Source organism: Salmo trutta, unplaced genomic scaffold, assembly GCF_901001165.1.
Source record: "Salmo trutta unplaced genomic scaffold, fSalTru1.1, whole genome shotgun sequence".
Lineage (NCBI taxonomy): Eukaryota > Metazoa > Chordata > Actinopteri > Salmoniformes > Salmonidae > Salmo > Salmo trutta.
The window spans coordinates 992,673-1,010,348 of record NW_021823412.1 but is presented as its reverse complement, the minus strand read 5'-3'; the positions used below and the strand labels follow the sequence as shown (position 1 = coordinate 1,010,348).

Below are 17,676 nucleotides of genomic sequence, written 5' to 3'. Positions count from 1 at the left end.
GTGTTGTTAAACCTCTGTCCTGGCCTTGTTGATATTGTGTTGTTAAACCTCTGTCCTAGCCTTGTTAAACCTCTGTCCTGGCCTTGTTGACATTGTGTTGTTAAACCTCTGTCCTGGCCTTGTTGATATTGTGTTGTTAAACCTCTGTCCTGGCCTTGTTAAACCTCTGTCCTGGCCTTGTTGATATTGTGTTGTTAAACCTCTGTCCTGGCCTTGTTGATATTGTGGTGTTAAACCTCTGTCCTGGCCTTGTTGATATTGTGGTGTTAAACCTCTGTCCTGGCCTTGTTGATATTGTGTTGTTAAACCTCTGTCCTAGCCTTGTTAAACCTCTGTCCTGGCCTTGTTGACATTGTGTTGTTAAACCTCTGTCCTGGCCTTGTTGATATTGTGGTGTTAAACCTCTGTCCTGGCCTTGTTGATATTGTGGTGTTAAACCTCTGTCCTGGCCTTGTTGAACCTCTGTCCTGGCCTTGTTGAACCTCTGTCCTGGCCTTGTTGAACCTCTGTCCTGGCCTTGTTGAACCTCTGTCCTGGCCTTGTTGAACCTCTGTCCTGGCCTTGTTGACATTGTGGTGTTAAACCTCTGTCCTGGCCTTGTTGATATTGTGGTGTTAAACCTCTGTCCTAGCCTTGTTAAACCTCTGTCCTGGCCTTGTTGACATTGTGTTGTTAAACCTCTGTCCTGGCCTTGTTGATATTGTGTTGTTAAACCTCTGTCCTGGCCTTGTTAAACCTCTGTCCTGGCCTTGTTGATATTGTGTTGTTAAACCTCTGTCCTGGCCTTGTTGATATTGTGGTGTTGAACCTCTGTCCTGGCCTTGTTGAACCTCTGTCCTGGCCTTGTTGAACCTCTGTCCTGGCCTTGTTGATATTGTGGTGTTAAACCTCTGTCCTGGCCTTGTTGAACCTCTGTCCTGGCCTTGTTGAACCTCTGTCCTGGCCTTGTTGAACCTCTGTCCTGGCCTTGTTGAACCTCTGTCCTGGCCTTGTTGAACCTCTGTCCTGGATTTGTTGATATTGTGGTGTTGAACCTCTGTCCTGGCCTTGTTGATGTTGTTGTTAAACCTCTGTCCTGGCCTTGTTGATAAACCTCTGTCCTGGCCTTGTTGATATTGTGGTGTTAAACCTCTGTCCTGGCCTTGTTGATATTGTGGTGTTAAACCTCTGTCCTGGCCTTGTTGAACCTCTGTCCTGGATTTGTTGATATTGTGGTGTTGAACCTCTGTCCTGGCCTTGTTGATATTGTGGTGTTGAACCTCTGTCCTGGCCTTGTTAAACCTCTGTCCTGGCCTTGTTGATATTGTGGTGTTAAACCTCTGTCCTGGCCTTGTTAAACCTCTGTCCTGGCCTTGTTGATATTGTGGTGTTAAACCTCTGTCCTGGCCTTGTTAAACCTCTGTCCTGGCCTTGTTAAACCTCTGTCCTGGCCTTGTTAAACCTCTGTCCTGGCCTTGTTAAACCTCTGTCCTGGCCTTGCCCACCAGGTGTTGGAGAACAAGATGAAGAATGCGGAGGCAGAGAGGGAGAAGGAACTGAAAGCTGCTCAACAGAAAGTCAACTCTGCTAAAACCAAGGCTGACGCCTTCAGTAAGAAACTGAAGGAGAGACAACAGGTGGAGTCACACACACACACACACACACACACACACACACACACACACACACACACACACACACACACACATTTTAATTCTGTGCCCAAAACCAAAGACACCAGCACAATAACCCGGGCTACATTACCCAAGCGATAACATTATTCAAGACCCTCCACAGTATACAAACAAGATTAAAGGGGGCTGCACTTTTGATTTGACATGAAAGTTGTGTATAACCCTGTTTTGTGTGTGTGTGTGTGTGTGTGTGTGTGTGTGTGTGTGTGTGTGTGTGTGCGTGCGTGCAGGAGGCTGAGTCCCTAGTCCTAGAGTTGGAGGAGCTGAAGAGGGAGCAGGCTGGCTATGAACAACAGATCCTGGCAGTAGATGAAGCCATGAAGACTATCCAGGAACAGATAGACAACATGTCTACCACCGTGGCAGAGAACAAGGTACCGTTACATCCTGGTCCAATACTGTCAAATGTCCTCGACCTCATCGGTTTGCCCGGCCCGGGCGTCGACCTCATCGGTTTGCCCGGCCCGGGCGTCGACCTCATCGGTTGGCCCGGCCCGGGCGTCGACCTCATCTGTTTGCCCGGCCCGGGCGTCGACCTCATCTGTTTGCCCGGCCCGGGCGTCGACCTCATCTGTTTGCCCGGCCCGGGCGTCGACCTCATCGGTTGGCCCGGCCCGGGTGACTGGATTGTTGACATGAACTAGCTATATGTTTATATACTTTATCATTGACAACACTCTCTTCTCTATCTTCACATCCCTTTACCCCCCACTCCGTTCTCCCCTCTCTCTCCTTCCTCAACCTCTCTCCCCCCCTCCTGTCTCTCCAGGAGTCTGTGCGTAAGGCCCAGGAGGAGTTGACTAGACAGAAAAAGGTGATCGTATCCCAGGACAAAGAGATCAAGGTATGATTACTACATTATTGTCAGTAGTACTGGTGGTGGTGTTGTTACCATGCTGCTCCTCATCATCATCGTAATGTTGTCGTGAAAACCATCTCGGACACGCAGAACTAGAATCCTTGATAAAAGCATCAGATGCTGGATTAAGTTCTGCTGGAGATGTTGGTGAAAAGATACTGAGATTAGCAAAGTCCCCCCCCCACCCAACCCCCCTACACTGAAACTCTCTGCAAGTTGGACCAAATGTCCCCTATCCTTCCCAAATTCAGAAATGACCAGCACCTGCAAAGTCGTGATTTGTCCAAATGATCAGTGACACAAAATTGGTGTCCCGGTATAAAGTTCCTTGTTAGCAACATAGGAAAAGGTGTCAATTCAACGGCAGACTAAATATGGCTTCAGAACCGCAGACAGCGGCGACTATCCAACGCTGGAGAAAATGTGTTTATTGGAAGATAATATTTATATTAGTGTTTCAGTATCACATGTCTTAGACTGATGGACTGTACCATCCCTCCACGACCTCCACAATGGATCAGTCCACTCAGACAGGTGTCTTAGACTGATGGACTGTACCACCACCCCCACAATGGATCAGTCCACTCAGACAGGTGTCTTAGACTGATGGACTGTACCATCCCTCCACGGCCTCCACAATGGATCAGTCCACTCAGACAGGAGCCAATCAGACAGGTGTCTTGGACTGTACCATCCCCCCCACGGCCTCCACAATGGATCAGTCCACTCAGACAGGAGCCAATCAGACAGGTGTCTTAGACTGATGGACTGTACCATCCCCCCACGGCCTCCACAATGGATCAGTCCACTCAGACAGGAGTCTTGTGCACCTTAACCTCTCTAGGGTATGTGGGACGAAATCGTCCCACCTACTCAACAGCCAGTGGAATCCCGTGGCGCGATATTCAAATACCTTAGAAATGCTATTACTTCAATTTCTCAAACATATGACTATTTTACAGCTATTTAAAGACAAGACTCTCGTTAATCTAACCACACTGTCCGATTTCAAAAAGGCTTTACAACGAAAGCAAAACATTAGATTATGTCAGCAGAGTACCCAGCTAGAAATAATCAGACACCCATTTTTCAAGCTAGCATATATGTCACAAAAACCAAAACCACAGCTAAATGCAGCACTAACCTTTGATGATCTCCATCAGATGACACTCCTGGGACATTGTGTTATACAATACATGCATGTTTTGTTCAATCAAGTTCATATTTATATCAAAAAACAGCTTTTTACATTAGCATGTGACGTTCAGAACTAGCATACCCCCCGCAAACTTCCGGTGAATTTACTAAATTACTCACGATAAACGTTCACAAAAAACATAACAATTATTTTAAGAATTATAGATACAGAACTCCTTTATGCAATCGCTATGTCCGATTTTAAAATAGCTTTTCGGCAAAAGCACATTTTGCAATATTCTGAGTAGATAGCTCGCCATCACGGGCTAGCTATTTTGACACCCACCAAGTTTGGCCCTCACCAAACTCCGATTTACTATAAGAAAAATTGGATTACCTTTGCTGTTCTTCGTCAGAATGCACTCCCAGGACTTCAACTTCAAAATAATCCATAGTTATGTTCAAATATCCTCTGTTTTGTTTGTGCGTTCAAGACACTATCCGAAGTGTGACGAAGGGTGACGCGCCCGACGTGTTTCGTGACAAAAAATTCAAAATATTCCATTACCGTACTTCGAAGCATGTCAACCGCTGTTTAAAATCTATTTTTATGCGATTTTTCTCGTAAAAAAGCGATAATATTCTGACCGGGAAACCCTGTTTTCGTTCAAAGACTAAAAATCTAAAATTGACTCTTCTCGTGCACGCGCACCCCTGTCTCATTGTTCTCTGATCGACCACTTACCAAATGCGCTACTGTTTTTCAGCCATGGCCTGCAAAGTCATCATTCAACGTTCTGCCGCCTTCTGAGAGCCTATGGGAGCCGTAGGAAGTGTCACGTTACAGCAGAGATCCTCAGTTTTCAATAAAGAGAGTGTAGAAGCCCAAGAAATGGTCAGAGAGGGCACTTCCTGTAAGGAATCTTCTCAGGTTTTTGCCTGCCATATGAGTTCTGTTATACTCACAGACACCATTCAAACAGTTTTAGAAACTTTAGGGTGTTTTCTATCCAAATCAAACAATTATATGCATATTCTAGTTTCTGGGCAGTAGTAATAATCAGATTAAATCGGGTACGTTTTTTTATCCGGCAGTGCAAATACTGCCCCCTAGCCCTAGAGAGGATAACAAACAAACAAAATCTCTGTTGACCAAAAAGCCTATTGACCAAACAATCAACCAGTTGACTAAATGAGATCAGCCCTAGGTGTCACTCAGCCTAATATTGCGCGAGACATTTTTACAAGCATTTAAACGCTGAAAGCGAGCGCCGATGTGTAAGAGAATATCACTATACGGCTGGTTCAGTGTTTAAAACTGAGTCGTCTGCTGATGTTGTTGGGCATGAAAATGACTTGTAGATCAATGACTGTCAGTGCAGCAACATGCTCAGTTCCACACTGAAGGAGAGGATGCATCAGTTATCACTAAATGTGACGTGTTTCCAGAAGAGGGAAAGTCATCTGAGTAAAAAAGGTTTGTGAACCGTCGATTCGTAACGTTTTAAATCGATTTGTCTGACAGATGCATGATACATATAGATTAGTTTCCTTCTTCCTGCGGACAGATGCACTCATACTGTATCTTAAACATTTGAATCGCGGGATCGAAACGTATCGGTGAATTGTTGCGTCCACAGTATCTACAACTGAATGAAAGAGTATCCTACATCCAGAAATGAAATAATTAAAATGGAGGCCCTAGAGACGCTACAATACCAGTTGTTACGTGCATCTGTCCATGAGAGGTTATTATAACCTAGGATCAGATCACTTTCTAAACATATCTGTTCTACCCAATGAGCTACTTTGAGGATGTCATTTCATGTTCCATTCCAACTGTGTGTGTGTGTGTGTGTGTGTGTGTGTGTGTGTGTGTGTGTGTGTGTGTGTGTGTGTGTTCGTTCGTTCCAGGGTAAGAGTACAGAAGCTAACCATATGAGAGAGAAAACCAATGAGTCTCAGCTGAAGATTAAAGAGTTGGAACACAACATCAACAAACACCGTAAAGACAGTCAGGACGCTGTTGCTAAGGTACAGTTACTGATCAACAACAACAAACACCGTAAAGACAGTCAGGACGCTGTTGCTAAGGTACAGTTACTGATCAACAACAACAAACACCGTAAAGACAGTCAGGACGCTGTTGCTAAGGTACAGTTACTGATCAACAACAACAAACACCGTAAAGACAGTCAGGACGCTGCTGCTAAGGTACAGTTACTGATCAACTCTGCTTTCTAATCTCCATTTGATCTGTCGTCTCTCCTAATCTCTTTATGTTCATATTCTGTCTGTTTCTATCGATCTGTTTGTCTCTTCAGAAGAGATCACTAAATCACAGTACTAAATGGGGATCTAGTCTTCTGAGTGAGCTTCCTCCTTCTGTTGGAGGAACATGAGTTGTTCCGCTAACCAGACTAACATATCTCTCCTCTCTCTTTCCACACCTTTCCTCTCTCATCCTGCTCTCTCTCTCTCTCTCTCTCTCTCTCTCTCTCTCTCTCTCTTTTGTCTCTCTCTCTCATCCTGCTCTTTCTCTCTCTCTCTCCTCCATCCATCCCTCTCATCTCTCTCTCTCATCCATCCCTCTCTCTCTCATCTATCCCTCTCTCTCTCATCCATCCATCCCTCTCATCTCCGCTCTCTCATCTATCCCTCTCTCTCTCTCCATCCATCTCTCTCTCTCTCTCCTCCATCCATCTCTCTCATCTCTCTCTCTCTCCTCCATCCATCCCTCTCTCTCCATCCATCTCTCTCTCTCTCCTCCATCCATCTCTCTCCATCCATCTCTCTCTCTCTCCTCCATCCATCTCTCTCATCTCTCTCTCTCTCCTCCATCCCTCTCTCTCTCTACTCCATCTCTCTCTCTCTCCTCCATCCATCTCTCTCTCTCTCCTCCATCCATCTCTCTCTCTCTCCTCCATCCATCTCTCTCTCTCTCCTCCATCCATCTCTCTCTCTCCTCCATCCATCTCTCTCTCTCCTCCATCCATCTCTCTCTCTCTCCTCCATCCCTCTCTCTCTCCTCCATCCATCTCTCTCTCTCTCCTCCATCTCTCTCTCTCTCCTCCATCCCTCTCTCTCTCTCTCCTCTATCCATCTCTCTCTCCTCCTCCATCCATCTCTCTCTCTCTACTCCATCCCTCTCTCTCTCTCTCCTCCATCCCTCTCTCTCTCCTCCATCCATCTCTCTCTCTCCTCCATCCATCCCTCTCTCTCTACTCCATCCCTCTCTCTCTACTCCATCCCTCTCTCTCTCCTCCATCCATCCCTCTCTCTCTCCTCCATCCCTCTCTCTCTCTCCTCCATCCATCCCTCTCTCTCTCCTCCATCCCTCTCTCTCTCTCCTCCATCCATCCCTCTCTCTCTCCTCTCCATCCATCTCTCTCTCTCTCCTCCATCCTCTCTCTCTCCTCCATCCCTCTCTCTCTCTCTCCTCCATCCATCTCTCTCTCCTCCATCCATCTCTCTCTCTCTCCTCCATCCCTCTCTCTCTCCTCCATCTCTCTCTCTCTCCTCCATCCATCCCTCTCTCTCTCCTCCATCCCTCTCTCTCTCCTCCATCCATCCCTCTCTCCTCCATCCCTCTCTCTCTCCTCCATCCATCTCTCTCTCTCTCCTCCATCTCTCTCTCTCTCTCCTCCATCCCTCTCTCTCTCCTCCATCCATCTCTCTCTCTCTCCTCCATCCATCTCTCTCTCTCTCCTCCATCCATCTCTCTCTCTCTCCTCCATCCATCTCTCTCTCTCCTCCATCCTCTCTCTCTCCTCCTCCATCCATCCCTCTCTCTCCTCCATCCCTCTCTCTCTCCTCCATCCCTCTCTCTCTCCTCCATCCATCTCTCTCTCTCTCCTCCATCCCTCTCTCTCTCCTCCATCCATCTCTCTCTCTCTCCTCCATCCATCTCTCTCTCTCCTCCATCCCTCTCTCTCCTCCATCCTCTCTCTCCTCCTCCATCTCTCTCTCTCTCCTCCATCCATCTCTCTCTCTCTCCTCCATCCATCTCTCTCTCTCTCCTCCATCCCTCTCTCTCTCCTCCATCCCTCTCTCTCTCTCTCTCCTCCATCCCTCTCTCTCTCCTCCATCCATCCCTCTCTCTCTCCTCCATCCCTCTCTCTCTCTCCTCCATCCATCCCTCTCTCTCTCCTCCATCCATCTCTCTCTCTCTCCTCCATCCATCTCTCTCTCTCTCTCTCCTCCATCCCTCTCTCTCTCCTCCATCCCTCTCTCTCTCCTCCATCCATCCCTCTCTCTCTCCTCCATCCATCCTCTCTCTCTCTCCTCCATCCCTCTCTCTCTCTCCTCCATCCATCTCTCTCTCTCTCCTCCATCCCTCTCTCTCTCTCTCCTCCATCCCTCTCTCTCTCTCCTCCATCCCTCTCTCTCTCCTCCATCCCTCTCTCTCTCCTCCATCCCCTCTCTCTCTCTCCTCCATCCATCCCCTCTCTCTCTCCTCCATCCATCTCTCTCTCTCCTCCATCCCTCTCCTCTCTCTCTCTCTCTCCATCCTCTCTCTCTCTCTCCTCTCCCCATCCATCTCCTCTCTCTCTCCTCCATCCCTCTCTCTCTCTCCATCCATCCTCTCTCTCTCCCCCCTCCATCCCTCTCTCTCTCTCCTTCCATCCCTCTCTCTCCTTCCATCCCTCTCTCTCCTTCCATCCCTCTCTCTCCTTCCATCCCTCTCTCTCTCTCTCCTTCCATCCCTCTCTCTCCTCCATCCCTCTCTCCTCCTCCCATCCCTCTCCTCCTCCATCCCTCTCTCTCTCTCCATCCCTCTCTCTCCTCCATCCCTCTCTCTCTCTCTCTCCTCCATCCCTCTCTCTCTCCTCCATCCATCCATCTCTCTCTCTCTCTCCTCCATCCCTCTCTCTCTCTCTCCTCCATCCCTCTCTCTCTCCTCCATCTCTCTCTCCTCCATCCCTCTCTCTCTCCTCCATCCCTCTCTCTCTCTCTCCTCCATCCATCCCTCTCTCTCTCCTCCATCCATCTCTCTCTCTCTCCTCCATCCCATCTCTCTCTCCTCCTCCATCTCTCTCTCTCTCCTCCCATCCATCTCTCTCTCTCTCCTCCATCCCTCTCTCTCTCTCTCCTCCATCCCTCTCTTTCTCCTCCATCCATCCATCCCTCTCTTTCTCCTCCATCCATCCATCCCTCTCTCTCCCCTCCATCTCTCCCTCTCTCTCCTCCATCCATCTCTCTCTCTCTCCTCCACCCTCTCTCTCTCTCCTCCATCCCTCTCTCTCTCCTCCATCCATCCCTCTCTCTCTCTCCTCCATCCATCCCTCTCTCTCTCTCCTCCATCCATCTCTCTCTCTCTCCTCCATCCCTCTCGCTCTCTCCTCCCTCCATCCCTCTCTCTCTCTCTCTCCTCCATCCCTCTCTCTCTCTCTCTCTCCTCCATCCCTCTCTCTCTCTCTCCCCTCCATCCCTCTCTCTCTCCTCTCCTCCATCCCTCTCTCTCTCTCTCTCCTCCATCCCTCTCTCTCTCCTCCCTCCATCCCTCCCTCCTCTCCTCCATCCCTCTCTCTCCTCTCCTCCATCCATTCTCTCTCCTCTCTCCTCCTCCATCTCCTCCTCTCCTCTCCTCTCCTCCTCCATCCATCCCTCTCTCTCTCCTCTCTCCCCCTCCTCCTCTCTCTCTCTCTCTCTCCTCCTCTCTCTCTCTCCTCTCTCTCCTCCTCCATCCCTCTCTCTCCTCTCTCCCTCTCCTCCCTCCATCCCTCTCTCTCTCTCTCTCCTCCATCCCTCTCTCTCTCCTCCATCCCTCTCTCTCTCTCTCCTCCATCCATCTCTCTCTCTCTCCTCCATCCTCTCTCCTCCCCTCTCCTCCTCTCCTCTCTCTCCTCTCCCTCTCTCTCCTCATCCTCCTCTCATCTCCTCCTCCCCATCTCTCTCCCCTCTCTCCTCCTCCATCTCCTCTCTCTCTCTCTCTCCTCCATCGTCTCCTCCTCCTCTCTCCTCCTCCATCCCTCTCTCTCTCTCTCCATCACTCTCCTCTCTCCTCCATCCCCTCTCTCTCTCTCCTCCATCCCTCTCTCTCTCCTCCATCCCATCTCTCTCTCTCTCTCTCTCTCTCCTCCATCCCTCTCTCTCTCCTCCATCCCTCTCTCCTCTCCTCCCTCCCTCTCCTCTCCTCCCGCCATCCCTCTCTCTCTCCTCCATCCCTCTCTCTATCTTCCTCCATCCCCCTCTCTCTCTCATCCCTCTCTCCAGGTGTCCTCGTAATGTTAGAGGGAACATGAGTACGGATCAGTCAGGAGAGAGGCCTGTTCGGCCAGCCCAACACGGGATACGACTTCAAGGTCAACAACCCTAAAGAGGCGGGCCAGAGGCTGAGGAAGCTGGAGGAGTCCAAGACACGACTGGAGAGATCTGTCAACAAGAGAGCCATGAACATGTTGAGTCAGGCTGAGGAGAGGGTGAGTTTGGGGAGGTGTGTGTGTGTGTGTGTGTGTGTTTCCTTGGGCTCCTGTATCAAATCTATTTTCATTCCTCCTTCCCCTCTTGGACCTTTTGATATGATTGGAGGAGAGTTGAGAACGTGACCCCTGACCCTATTTTTGCCCTAACCTCCATCAGTATAATGACCTGATGAAGAAGAAGAGGATCGTAGAGAATGACAAGTCTAAGATCCTCCAGACCATAGAGGAGCTAGACCAGAAGAAGAAGGAGGCCCTCAACATCGCCTGGCAGAAGGTCTGTCTGTGTCTGTCTGTCTCTGTGTCTGCCTGGCAGAAGGTCTGTCTGTCTTTCTGTCTCTGAAGTGTCTGCTTGTCTGAAAAATGTCTTAATGATACAGGACCATTTTGATACAAAGACATGATGTCATCACCAGACTGTTAGTCCTCTGATACAAAGACATGATGTCATCACCAGACTGTTAGTCCTCTGAGACAAAGACATGATGTCATCACCAGACTGTGTTAGTCCTCTGATACAGAGACATGATTTCATCACCAGACTGTGTTAGTCCTCTGAGACAAAGTCTAGACATTGTTTCTAGAAGCTAACAGGAGCGAAGTGTTCAGGTCTCTGGTAAAGTGACTCATCAACCGCCTCCATTACACTCTCCTTTCTCTCTGTCTTCTCTCTCTGTCTCCAGGTGAATAAAGACTTTGGCAGTATCTTCTCCACCCTGCTGCCGGGGGCTGATGCCCGCCTGGCCCCTCCTGAAGGCTGCGGGGCCTTAGAGGGCCTGGAGTTCAAGGTGGCTCTGGGAAACACATGGAAGGAGAACCTCACTGAACTCAGCGGAGGACAGAGGTACGGGGAGATCAATTCAATCATCAACTTATTGATCATTCATTGATACCTACATTAAGTGTGTGTGTGATATTTGTGCTACTAATTGCCAGTTTACTAACCTCTACAAACTAAATGGCTGTTTACCCAGATCAGCTCTGAAAAAGATCTGATATGATTGGCCAAAACATCAGAATTGTGCTGCCTGTGTAAACACAGCCAGAAGGTCAGATGATTGATTAGACAGTTATTGATTGGCAACACTAGCTTGGATTCTATTGAAGTGGACTCAGATGAACAGAAGGGTCGTCTTTGGCCGAACGCAAGTGTAAACGTCTGTATTAAAACTAGGTGTGTACTGTAACTGTGTGTTCCAGGTCTCTGGTAGCCTTGTCTCTGATCCTGGCCATGCTGCTGTTTAAACCGGCTCCCATCTACATCTTGGATGAGGTGGATGCTGCCCTGGACCTCTCACACACACAGAACATAGGACAGATGTTGAGAACACACTTCACACACTCCCAGGTAACACACCAGTCCTACACATACAGGGGCGGCAGCTAGCCTGGTGGTTAGAGGAGGCAGGTAGCCTGGTGGTTAGAGGGGAGGCAGGTAGCCTGGTGGTTAGAGGGGAGGCAGGTAGCCTGGTGGTTAGAGGAGGCAGGTAGCCTGGTGGTTAGAGGGGAGGCAGGTAGCCTAGTGGTTAGAGGAGGCAGGTAGCCTAGTGGTTAGAGGGGAGGCAGGTAGCCTGGTGGTTAGGAGGCAGGTAGCCTGGTGGTTAGAGGAGGCAGGTAGCCTAGTGGTTAGAGGGGAGGCAGGTAGCCTGGTGGTTAGAGGAGGCAGGTAGCCTGGTGGTTAGAGGAGGCAGGTAGCCTGGTGGTTAGAGGAGGCAGGTAGCCTAGTGGTTAGAGGAGGCAGGTAGCCTAGTGGTTAGAGGAGGCAGGTAGCCTAGTGGTTAGAGGAGGCAGCTAGCCTAGTGGTTAGAGGAGGCAGCTAGCCTAGTGGTTAGAGGAGGCAGCTAGCCTAGTGGTTAGAGGAGGCAGGTAGCCTAGTGGTTAGAGGAGGCAGGTAGACTAGTGGTTAGAGGAGAGGCAGGTAGCCTAGTGGTTAGAGGAGAGGCAGGTAGCCTAGTGGTTAGAGAAGGCAGGTAGCCTAGTGGTTAGAGGAGGCAGGTAGCCTAGTGGTTAGAGGAGAGGCAGGTAGCCTAGTGGTTAGAGGAGAGGCAGGTAGCCTAGTGGTTAGAGGAGAGGCAGGTAGCCTAGTGGTTAGAGGAGAGGCAGGTAGCCTAGTGGTTAGAGGAGAGGCAGGTAGCCTAGTGGTTAGAGGAGAGGCAGGTAGCCTAGTGGTTAGAGGAGAGGCAGGTAGCCTAGTGGTTAGAGGAGGCAGGTAGCCTAGTGGTTAGAGGAGGCAGGTAGCCTAGTGGTTAGAGGAGAGGCAGGTAGCCTAGTGGTTAGAGGAGAGGCAGGTAGCCTAGTGGTTAGAGGAGAGGCAGGTAGCCTAGTGGTTAGAGGAGAGGCAGGTAGCCTAGTGGTTAGAGGAGAGGCAGGTAGCCTAGTGGTTAGAGGAGAGGCAGGTAGCCTGGTGGTTAGAGGAGAGGCAGCTAGCCTGGTGGTTAGAGGAGAGGCAGCTAGCCTGGTGGTTAGAGGAGGCAGCTAGCCTGGTGGTTAGAGGGGAGGCAGGTAGCCTAGTGGTTAGAGGGGAGGCAGCTAGCCTAGTGGTTAGAGGGGAGGCAGCTAGCCTAGTGGTTAGAGGGGAGGCAGCTAGCCTAGTGGTTAGAGGGGAGGCAGCTAGCCTAGTGGTTAGAGGGGAGGCAGCTAGCCTAGTGGTTAGAGGGGAGGCAGCTAGCCTAGTGGTTAGAGGAGGCAGCTAGCCTAGTGGCGGCAGCTAGCCTAGTGGTTAGAGGAGGCAGGTAGCCTAGTGGTTAGAGGAGGAGGTAGCCTAGTGGTTAGAGGCGGCAGCTAGCCTAGTGGTTAGAGGAGGCAGGTAGCCTAGTGGTGGCAGCTAGCCTAGTGGTTAGAGGAGGCAGCTAGCCTAGTGGTTAGAGGAGGCAGCTAGCCTAGTGGTTAGAGGAGGCAGCTAGCCTAGTGGTTAGAGGAGGCAGCTAGCCTAGTGGTTAGAGGAGGCAGCTAGCCTAGTGGTTAGAGGAGGCAGCTAGCCTGGTGGTTAGAGGAGGCAGCTAGCCTGGTGGTTAGAGGAGGCAGCTAGCCTGGTGGTTAGAGGGGAGGCAGCTAGCCTGGTGGTTAGAGGGGAGGCAGGTAGCCTGGTGGTTAGAGGGGAGGCAGGTAGCCTGGTGGTTAGAGGGGAGGCAGGTAGCCTGGTGGTTAGAGGGGAGGCAGGTAGCCTGGTGGTTAGAGGGGAGGCAGGTAGCCTGGTGGTTAGAGGGGAGGCAGGTAGCCTGGTGGTTAGAGGGGAGGCAGGTAGCCTGGTGGTTAGAGGGGAGGCAGGTAGCCTGGTGGTTAGAGGGGAGGCAGGTAGCCTGGTGGTTAGAGGGGAGGCAGCTAGCCTAGTAGTTAGAGGAGGCAGCTAGCCTAGTGGTTAGAGGAGGCAGCTAGCCTAGTGGTTAGAGGAGGCAGCTAGCCTAGTGGTTAGAGGAGGCAGCTAGCCTAGTGGTTAGAGGAGGCAGCTAGCCTAGTGGTTAGAGGAGGCAGCTAGCCTAGTGGTTAGAGGAGGCAGCTAGCCTAGTGGTTAGAGGAGGCAGCTAGCCTAGTGGTTAGAGGAGGCAGCTAGCCTAGTGGTTAGAGGAGGCAGCTAGCCTAGTGGTTAGAGGAGGCAGCTAGCCTAGTGGTTAGAGGAGGCAGCTAGCCTAGTGGTTAGAGGAGGCAGCTAGCCTAGTGGTTAGAGGAGGCAGCTAGCCTAGTGGTTAGAGGAGGCAGCTAGCCTAGTGGTTAGAGGAGGCAGCTAGCCTAGTGGTTAGAGGAGGCAGCTAGCCTAGTGGTTAGAGGAGGCAGGTAGCCTAGTGGTTAGAGGTTCAGCTAGCCTAGTGGTTAGAGGAGGCAGCTAGCCTAGTGGTTAGAGGAGGCAGCTAGCCTAGTGGTTAGAGGAGGCAGCTAGCCTGGTGGTTAGAGGAGGCAGCTAGCCTGGTGGTTAGAGGAGGCAGCTAGCCTGGTGGTTAGAGGAGGCAGCTAGCCTAGTGGTTAGAGGAGGCAGCTAGCCTAGTGGTTAGAGGAGGCAGCTAGCCTAGTGGTTAGAGGAGGCAGCTAGCCTAGTGGTTAGAGGAGGCAGCTAGCCTAGTGGTTAGAGGAGGCAGCTAGCCTAGTGGTTAGAGGAGGCAGCTAGCCTGGTGGTTAGAGGAGGCAGCTAGCCTGGTGGTTAGAGGAGGCAGCTAGCCTGGTGGTTAGAGGAGGCAGCTAGCCTGGTGGTTAGAGGAGGCAGCTAGCCTGGTGGTTAGAGGAGGCAGCTAGCCTGGTGGTTAGAGGAGGCAGCTAGCCTGGTGGTTAGAGGAGGCAGGTAGCCTAGTGGTTAGAGGAGGCAGGTAGCCTAGTGGTTAGAGGAGGCAGGTAGCCTAGTGGTTAGAGGAGGCAGCTAGCCTAGTGGTTAGAGGAGAGGCAGCTAGCCTAGTGGTTAGAGGAGAGGCAGCTAGCCTAGTGGTTAGAGGAGAGGCAGCTAGCCTGGTGGTTAGAGGAGGCAGCTAGCCTGGTGGTTAGAGGAGGCAGGTAGCCTGGTGGTTAGAGGAGGCAGGTAGCCTGGTGGTTAGAGGAGGCAGGTAGCCTGGTGGTTAGAGGAGGCAGGTAGCCTGGTGGTTAGAGGAGGCAGGTAGCCTAGTGGTTAGAGGAGAGGCAGCTAGCCTAGTGGTTAGAGGAGAGGCAGCTAGCCTAGTGGTTAGAGGAGAGGCAGCTAGCCTAGTGGTTAGAGGAGAGGCAGCTAGCCTAGTGGTTAGAGGAGAGGCAGCTAGCCTAGTGGTTAGAGGAGAGGCAGCTAGCCTAGTGGTTAGAGGAGAGGCAGGTAGCCTAGTGGTTAGAGGAGGCAGGTAGCCTGGTGGTTAGAGGAGGCAGCTAGCCTGGTGGTTAGAGGGGAGGCAGGTAGCCTGGTGGTTAGAGGAGAGGCAGGTAGCCTGGTGGTTAGAGGAGAGGCAGGTAGCCTGGTGGTTAGAGGAGGCAGGTAGCCTGGTGGTTAGAGCGTTGGGCCAATAACTGAAAGGTTGCAAGATCGAATCCCCGAGCTGACAAGGTAAGAATTTGTTCTTAACTGACTTGCCTGGTTAAATAAAATACCTGCCATATAAAGTATGTTAACAGAAACCACTTGGTCTCCATTTCATAAATGTATTTTTACAGTCTCGCTCTAAAGCTGTTTCTCCTCTCCTCTGTAGTTTGTGGTGGTCTCTCTGAAGGATGGCATGTTCACCAACGCCAACGTTTTGTTCAAGACTAAGTTTGTAGACGGGGTGTCTGCTGTGTCCCGTACCACCCAGGCCCAACCAGACCAGAACAAGGGACCGCGAAAAGGCCCGTCTCAAAGGCCGCAGGCACAAAAAAGAATCGCTAACTAGTTAATGTCTGTAGCTAGCAAGAGGCTAACTGATGTTTCTACGTGTTAAGGTCTGTAGCTAGCTAGAGGCTAACTGATGTTTCTACATGTTAAGGTCTGTAGCTAGCTAGAGGCTAACTAATGTGTCCGTTTGTCCATGTTATCACTAAAGCCTTTCTACTATTTAGTTGTCCATTCCAATAGCCTTCTGGCTTAACACCTGCATATAGCAATTCTTCTGTCCTTGTGTCTGAAATATTTACTGTTTCACATATGAGTATTTTAATGTCTTGGGGGGGACAACATGTTTCTACTTAAAATAAAGCTGCTTTCACAAATACAGGCTGGTGTAGTTTTAAGAACAAATAATGACATCTTCAAAGCTCCATGTAGTTTTTATTTTAGAAACAAATTCACAAGAACACATGCCTCCCGCTCACCAACCCCCACTGTTCATTGTTGGGTTTTTAATCAACATTTCTGACTGTTTTTTACACCGGCTGTTTTAAACATGCAAACTGGGGGAGAGACACAATGACCAGTTCAGACAGAGAAACATCACTGGTCACCAACTCTAGTTCTGAAGAGGTGCAGGCTTTTGGTCCAACCCAGCACTAGTTAACATTACCTATCATCAAGATCAGTGCTTGACTTAGGCAGGAGTTCACTGGTACCTCACATGTGCTCCTGCACCTATTTCAGTCCAAGTCAAGTACTGATCCAAACTGTGACATCAGGGGTGTTCATCTCATTCCATGGTCGCAGGTTTTTCCTTTCAATTAAGCCCTAGACAACCAGGTGAGGGGAGTTCCTTACTAATTAGTGACCTTAATTCACCAAGTATGAGGGAGAAGCTCCAGACACTCGGCCCTGTGTGGAATGAGTTGAACACGTGCTGTAGCTTGTTAGTACTGGGCTGGAACAGCCTCCATACACCCAGTAGTGCTCCAGGACCAGGGAGTTGACAACCAACGTGTTAAATAAAGTTATAGTATCATCCTTGGTTACGTCCCAAATGGCAACCTATTCCCACTAGTAGTGTTCAGGGCACCATGTGGGACGTACTGTACTGGCTGCAGCAGGAGAGAAAGAAGGGACCTGTTACAGGACAAATCCCTAACAGCACCAGGTTCCCAAACTGCCCAGGACTTTATTTGCCCCCCCCCCCCCCCCCCGAGTATTTTTAAAAATAATGTAAAAAAAAAAAAAAAAAAATCATTAACTGCTTTTAGTTTGGGAAATCTGTTCCAAAGTCTCCATGTGATCCTACACAAATCTAAACTAGATTTGAAATGTTTTGTCAATTATAATCATTGTGATCTAATAGCCACCTGATCCCATCTGCTCAAGAAAAAAAATAATAATTGTCTGAATCTAGTTGATGATCCCTGGACGACATAGTACACTACTTCAGAGCAGAGAGTCCTAGAAGACCTGGTCAACAGTAGTACACTACTTCAGAGCAGAGAGTCCTAGAAGACCTGGTCAACAGTAGTACACTACTTCAGAGCAGAGAGTCCTAGAAGACCTGGTCAACAGTAGTACACTACTTCAGAGCAGAGAGTCCTAGAAGACCTGGTCAACAGTAGTACACTATTGAGGGAATAGGGTGCTGTTTGTTTACATAGTGAGTTGATATGGCGTTTACTATGACACTGTCCAATTATAATGACCCAGCCGTCCACCCATTGACACAATACACATTATAAATCATCACGCCTGTCCAGACAGAGATCTGGGGGTGGTGTGTGTGGGTTCAGGGTTGACTCTGGATGTTCCTACTCCGTAGTTCCTGGTCCTTTCTCCGTAGGTCCAGGCCCTGCTTGTCTGTCTGCAGGGTGGACATGGAACGCCTGCAGCTGCTTCGCAGACTTCTTCCCGATACAACACTCCCACTGAACCGCTCTCTGGAACAACACAACACAATTGTCCCCCTTCAGTGTCTAGGAGGGGAGACAACCTGTCGCCTTCGGGGTCCTAGGAGGGTAGACAACCTGCCCCCTTCGGGGTCTAGGAGGGAGACAACCTGGTCGCCTTCGGGCGTCTAGGAGGGGAGACAACACTGTCCCCTGCGGGGTCTAGGAGGGGAGACAACCTGCCGCCATTCGTGGTCTAGGAGGGGAGACAACCTGCCCCCCTTCGGGTCTAGGAGGGGAGACAACCCTGTCCCCTTCAGGGTCTACGGAGGGGAGACAACACTGCCCCTTCAGGGTCTAGGAGGGAGACAACCGTCCCCTTCGGGTCTAGGAGGGGAGACAACCTGTCCCCTTCGTTGGTCTAGGAGGGGAGACAACC

At 50.3% G+C, this 17,676-nt stretch overlaps 2 protein-coding genes across 2 annotated transcripts in view; one reads left to right on the top strand and one right to left on the bottom strand.

The window, feature by feature from the left end:
• Window positions 1-15,720, top strand: part of LOC115190807 (structural maintenance of chromosomes protein 2-like) — a 37,285-nt gene extending 21,565 nt beyond the window's left edge. Inside the window, 9 exon segments of the mRNA XM_029748890.1 lie at window positions 1,488-1,616; window positions 1,904-2,047; window positions 2,443-2,517; window positions 5,584-5,754; window positions 9,930-10,091; window positions 10,252-10,368; window positions 10,775-10,935; window positions 11,292-11,439; window positions 15,224-15,720. Of these exon segments, the coding sequence (XP_029604750.1) occupies window positions 1,488-1,616; window positions 1,904-2,047; window positions 2,443-2,517; window positions 5,584-5,754; window positions 9,930-10,091; window positions 10,252-10,368; window positions 10,775-10,935; window positions 11,292-11,439; window positions 15,224-15,403 (1,287 nt within the window). The 3' untranslated portion in view covers window positions 15,404-15,720.
• A 1,439-nt stretch (window positions 15,721-17,159) lies between these two features.
• The window catches only part of LOC115190840 (proteasome adapter and scaffold protein ECM29-like), a 23,909-nt gene continuing 23,392 nt past the window's right edge, over window positions 17,160-17,676 (bottom strand). The window contains exon 21 of the mRNA XM_029748900.1: window positions 17,160-17,288. Coding sequence (XP_029604760.1) covers window positions 17,160-17,288 — 129 coding nt within the window. The remainder of the gene's footprint in view (window positions 17,289-17,676) is intronic.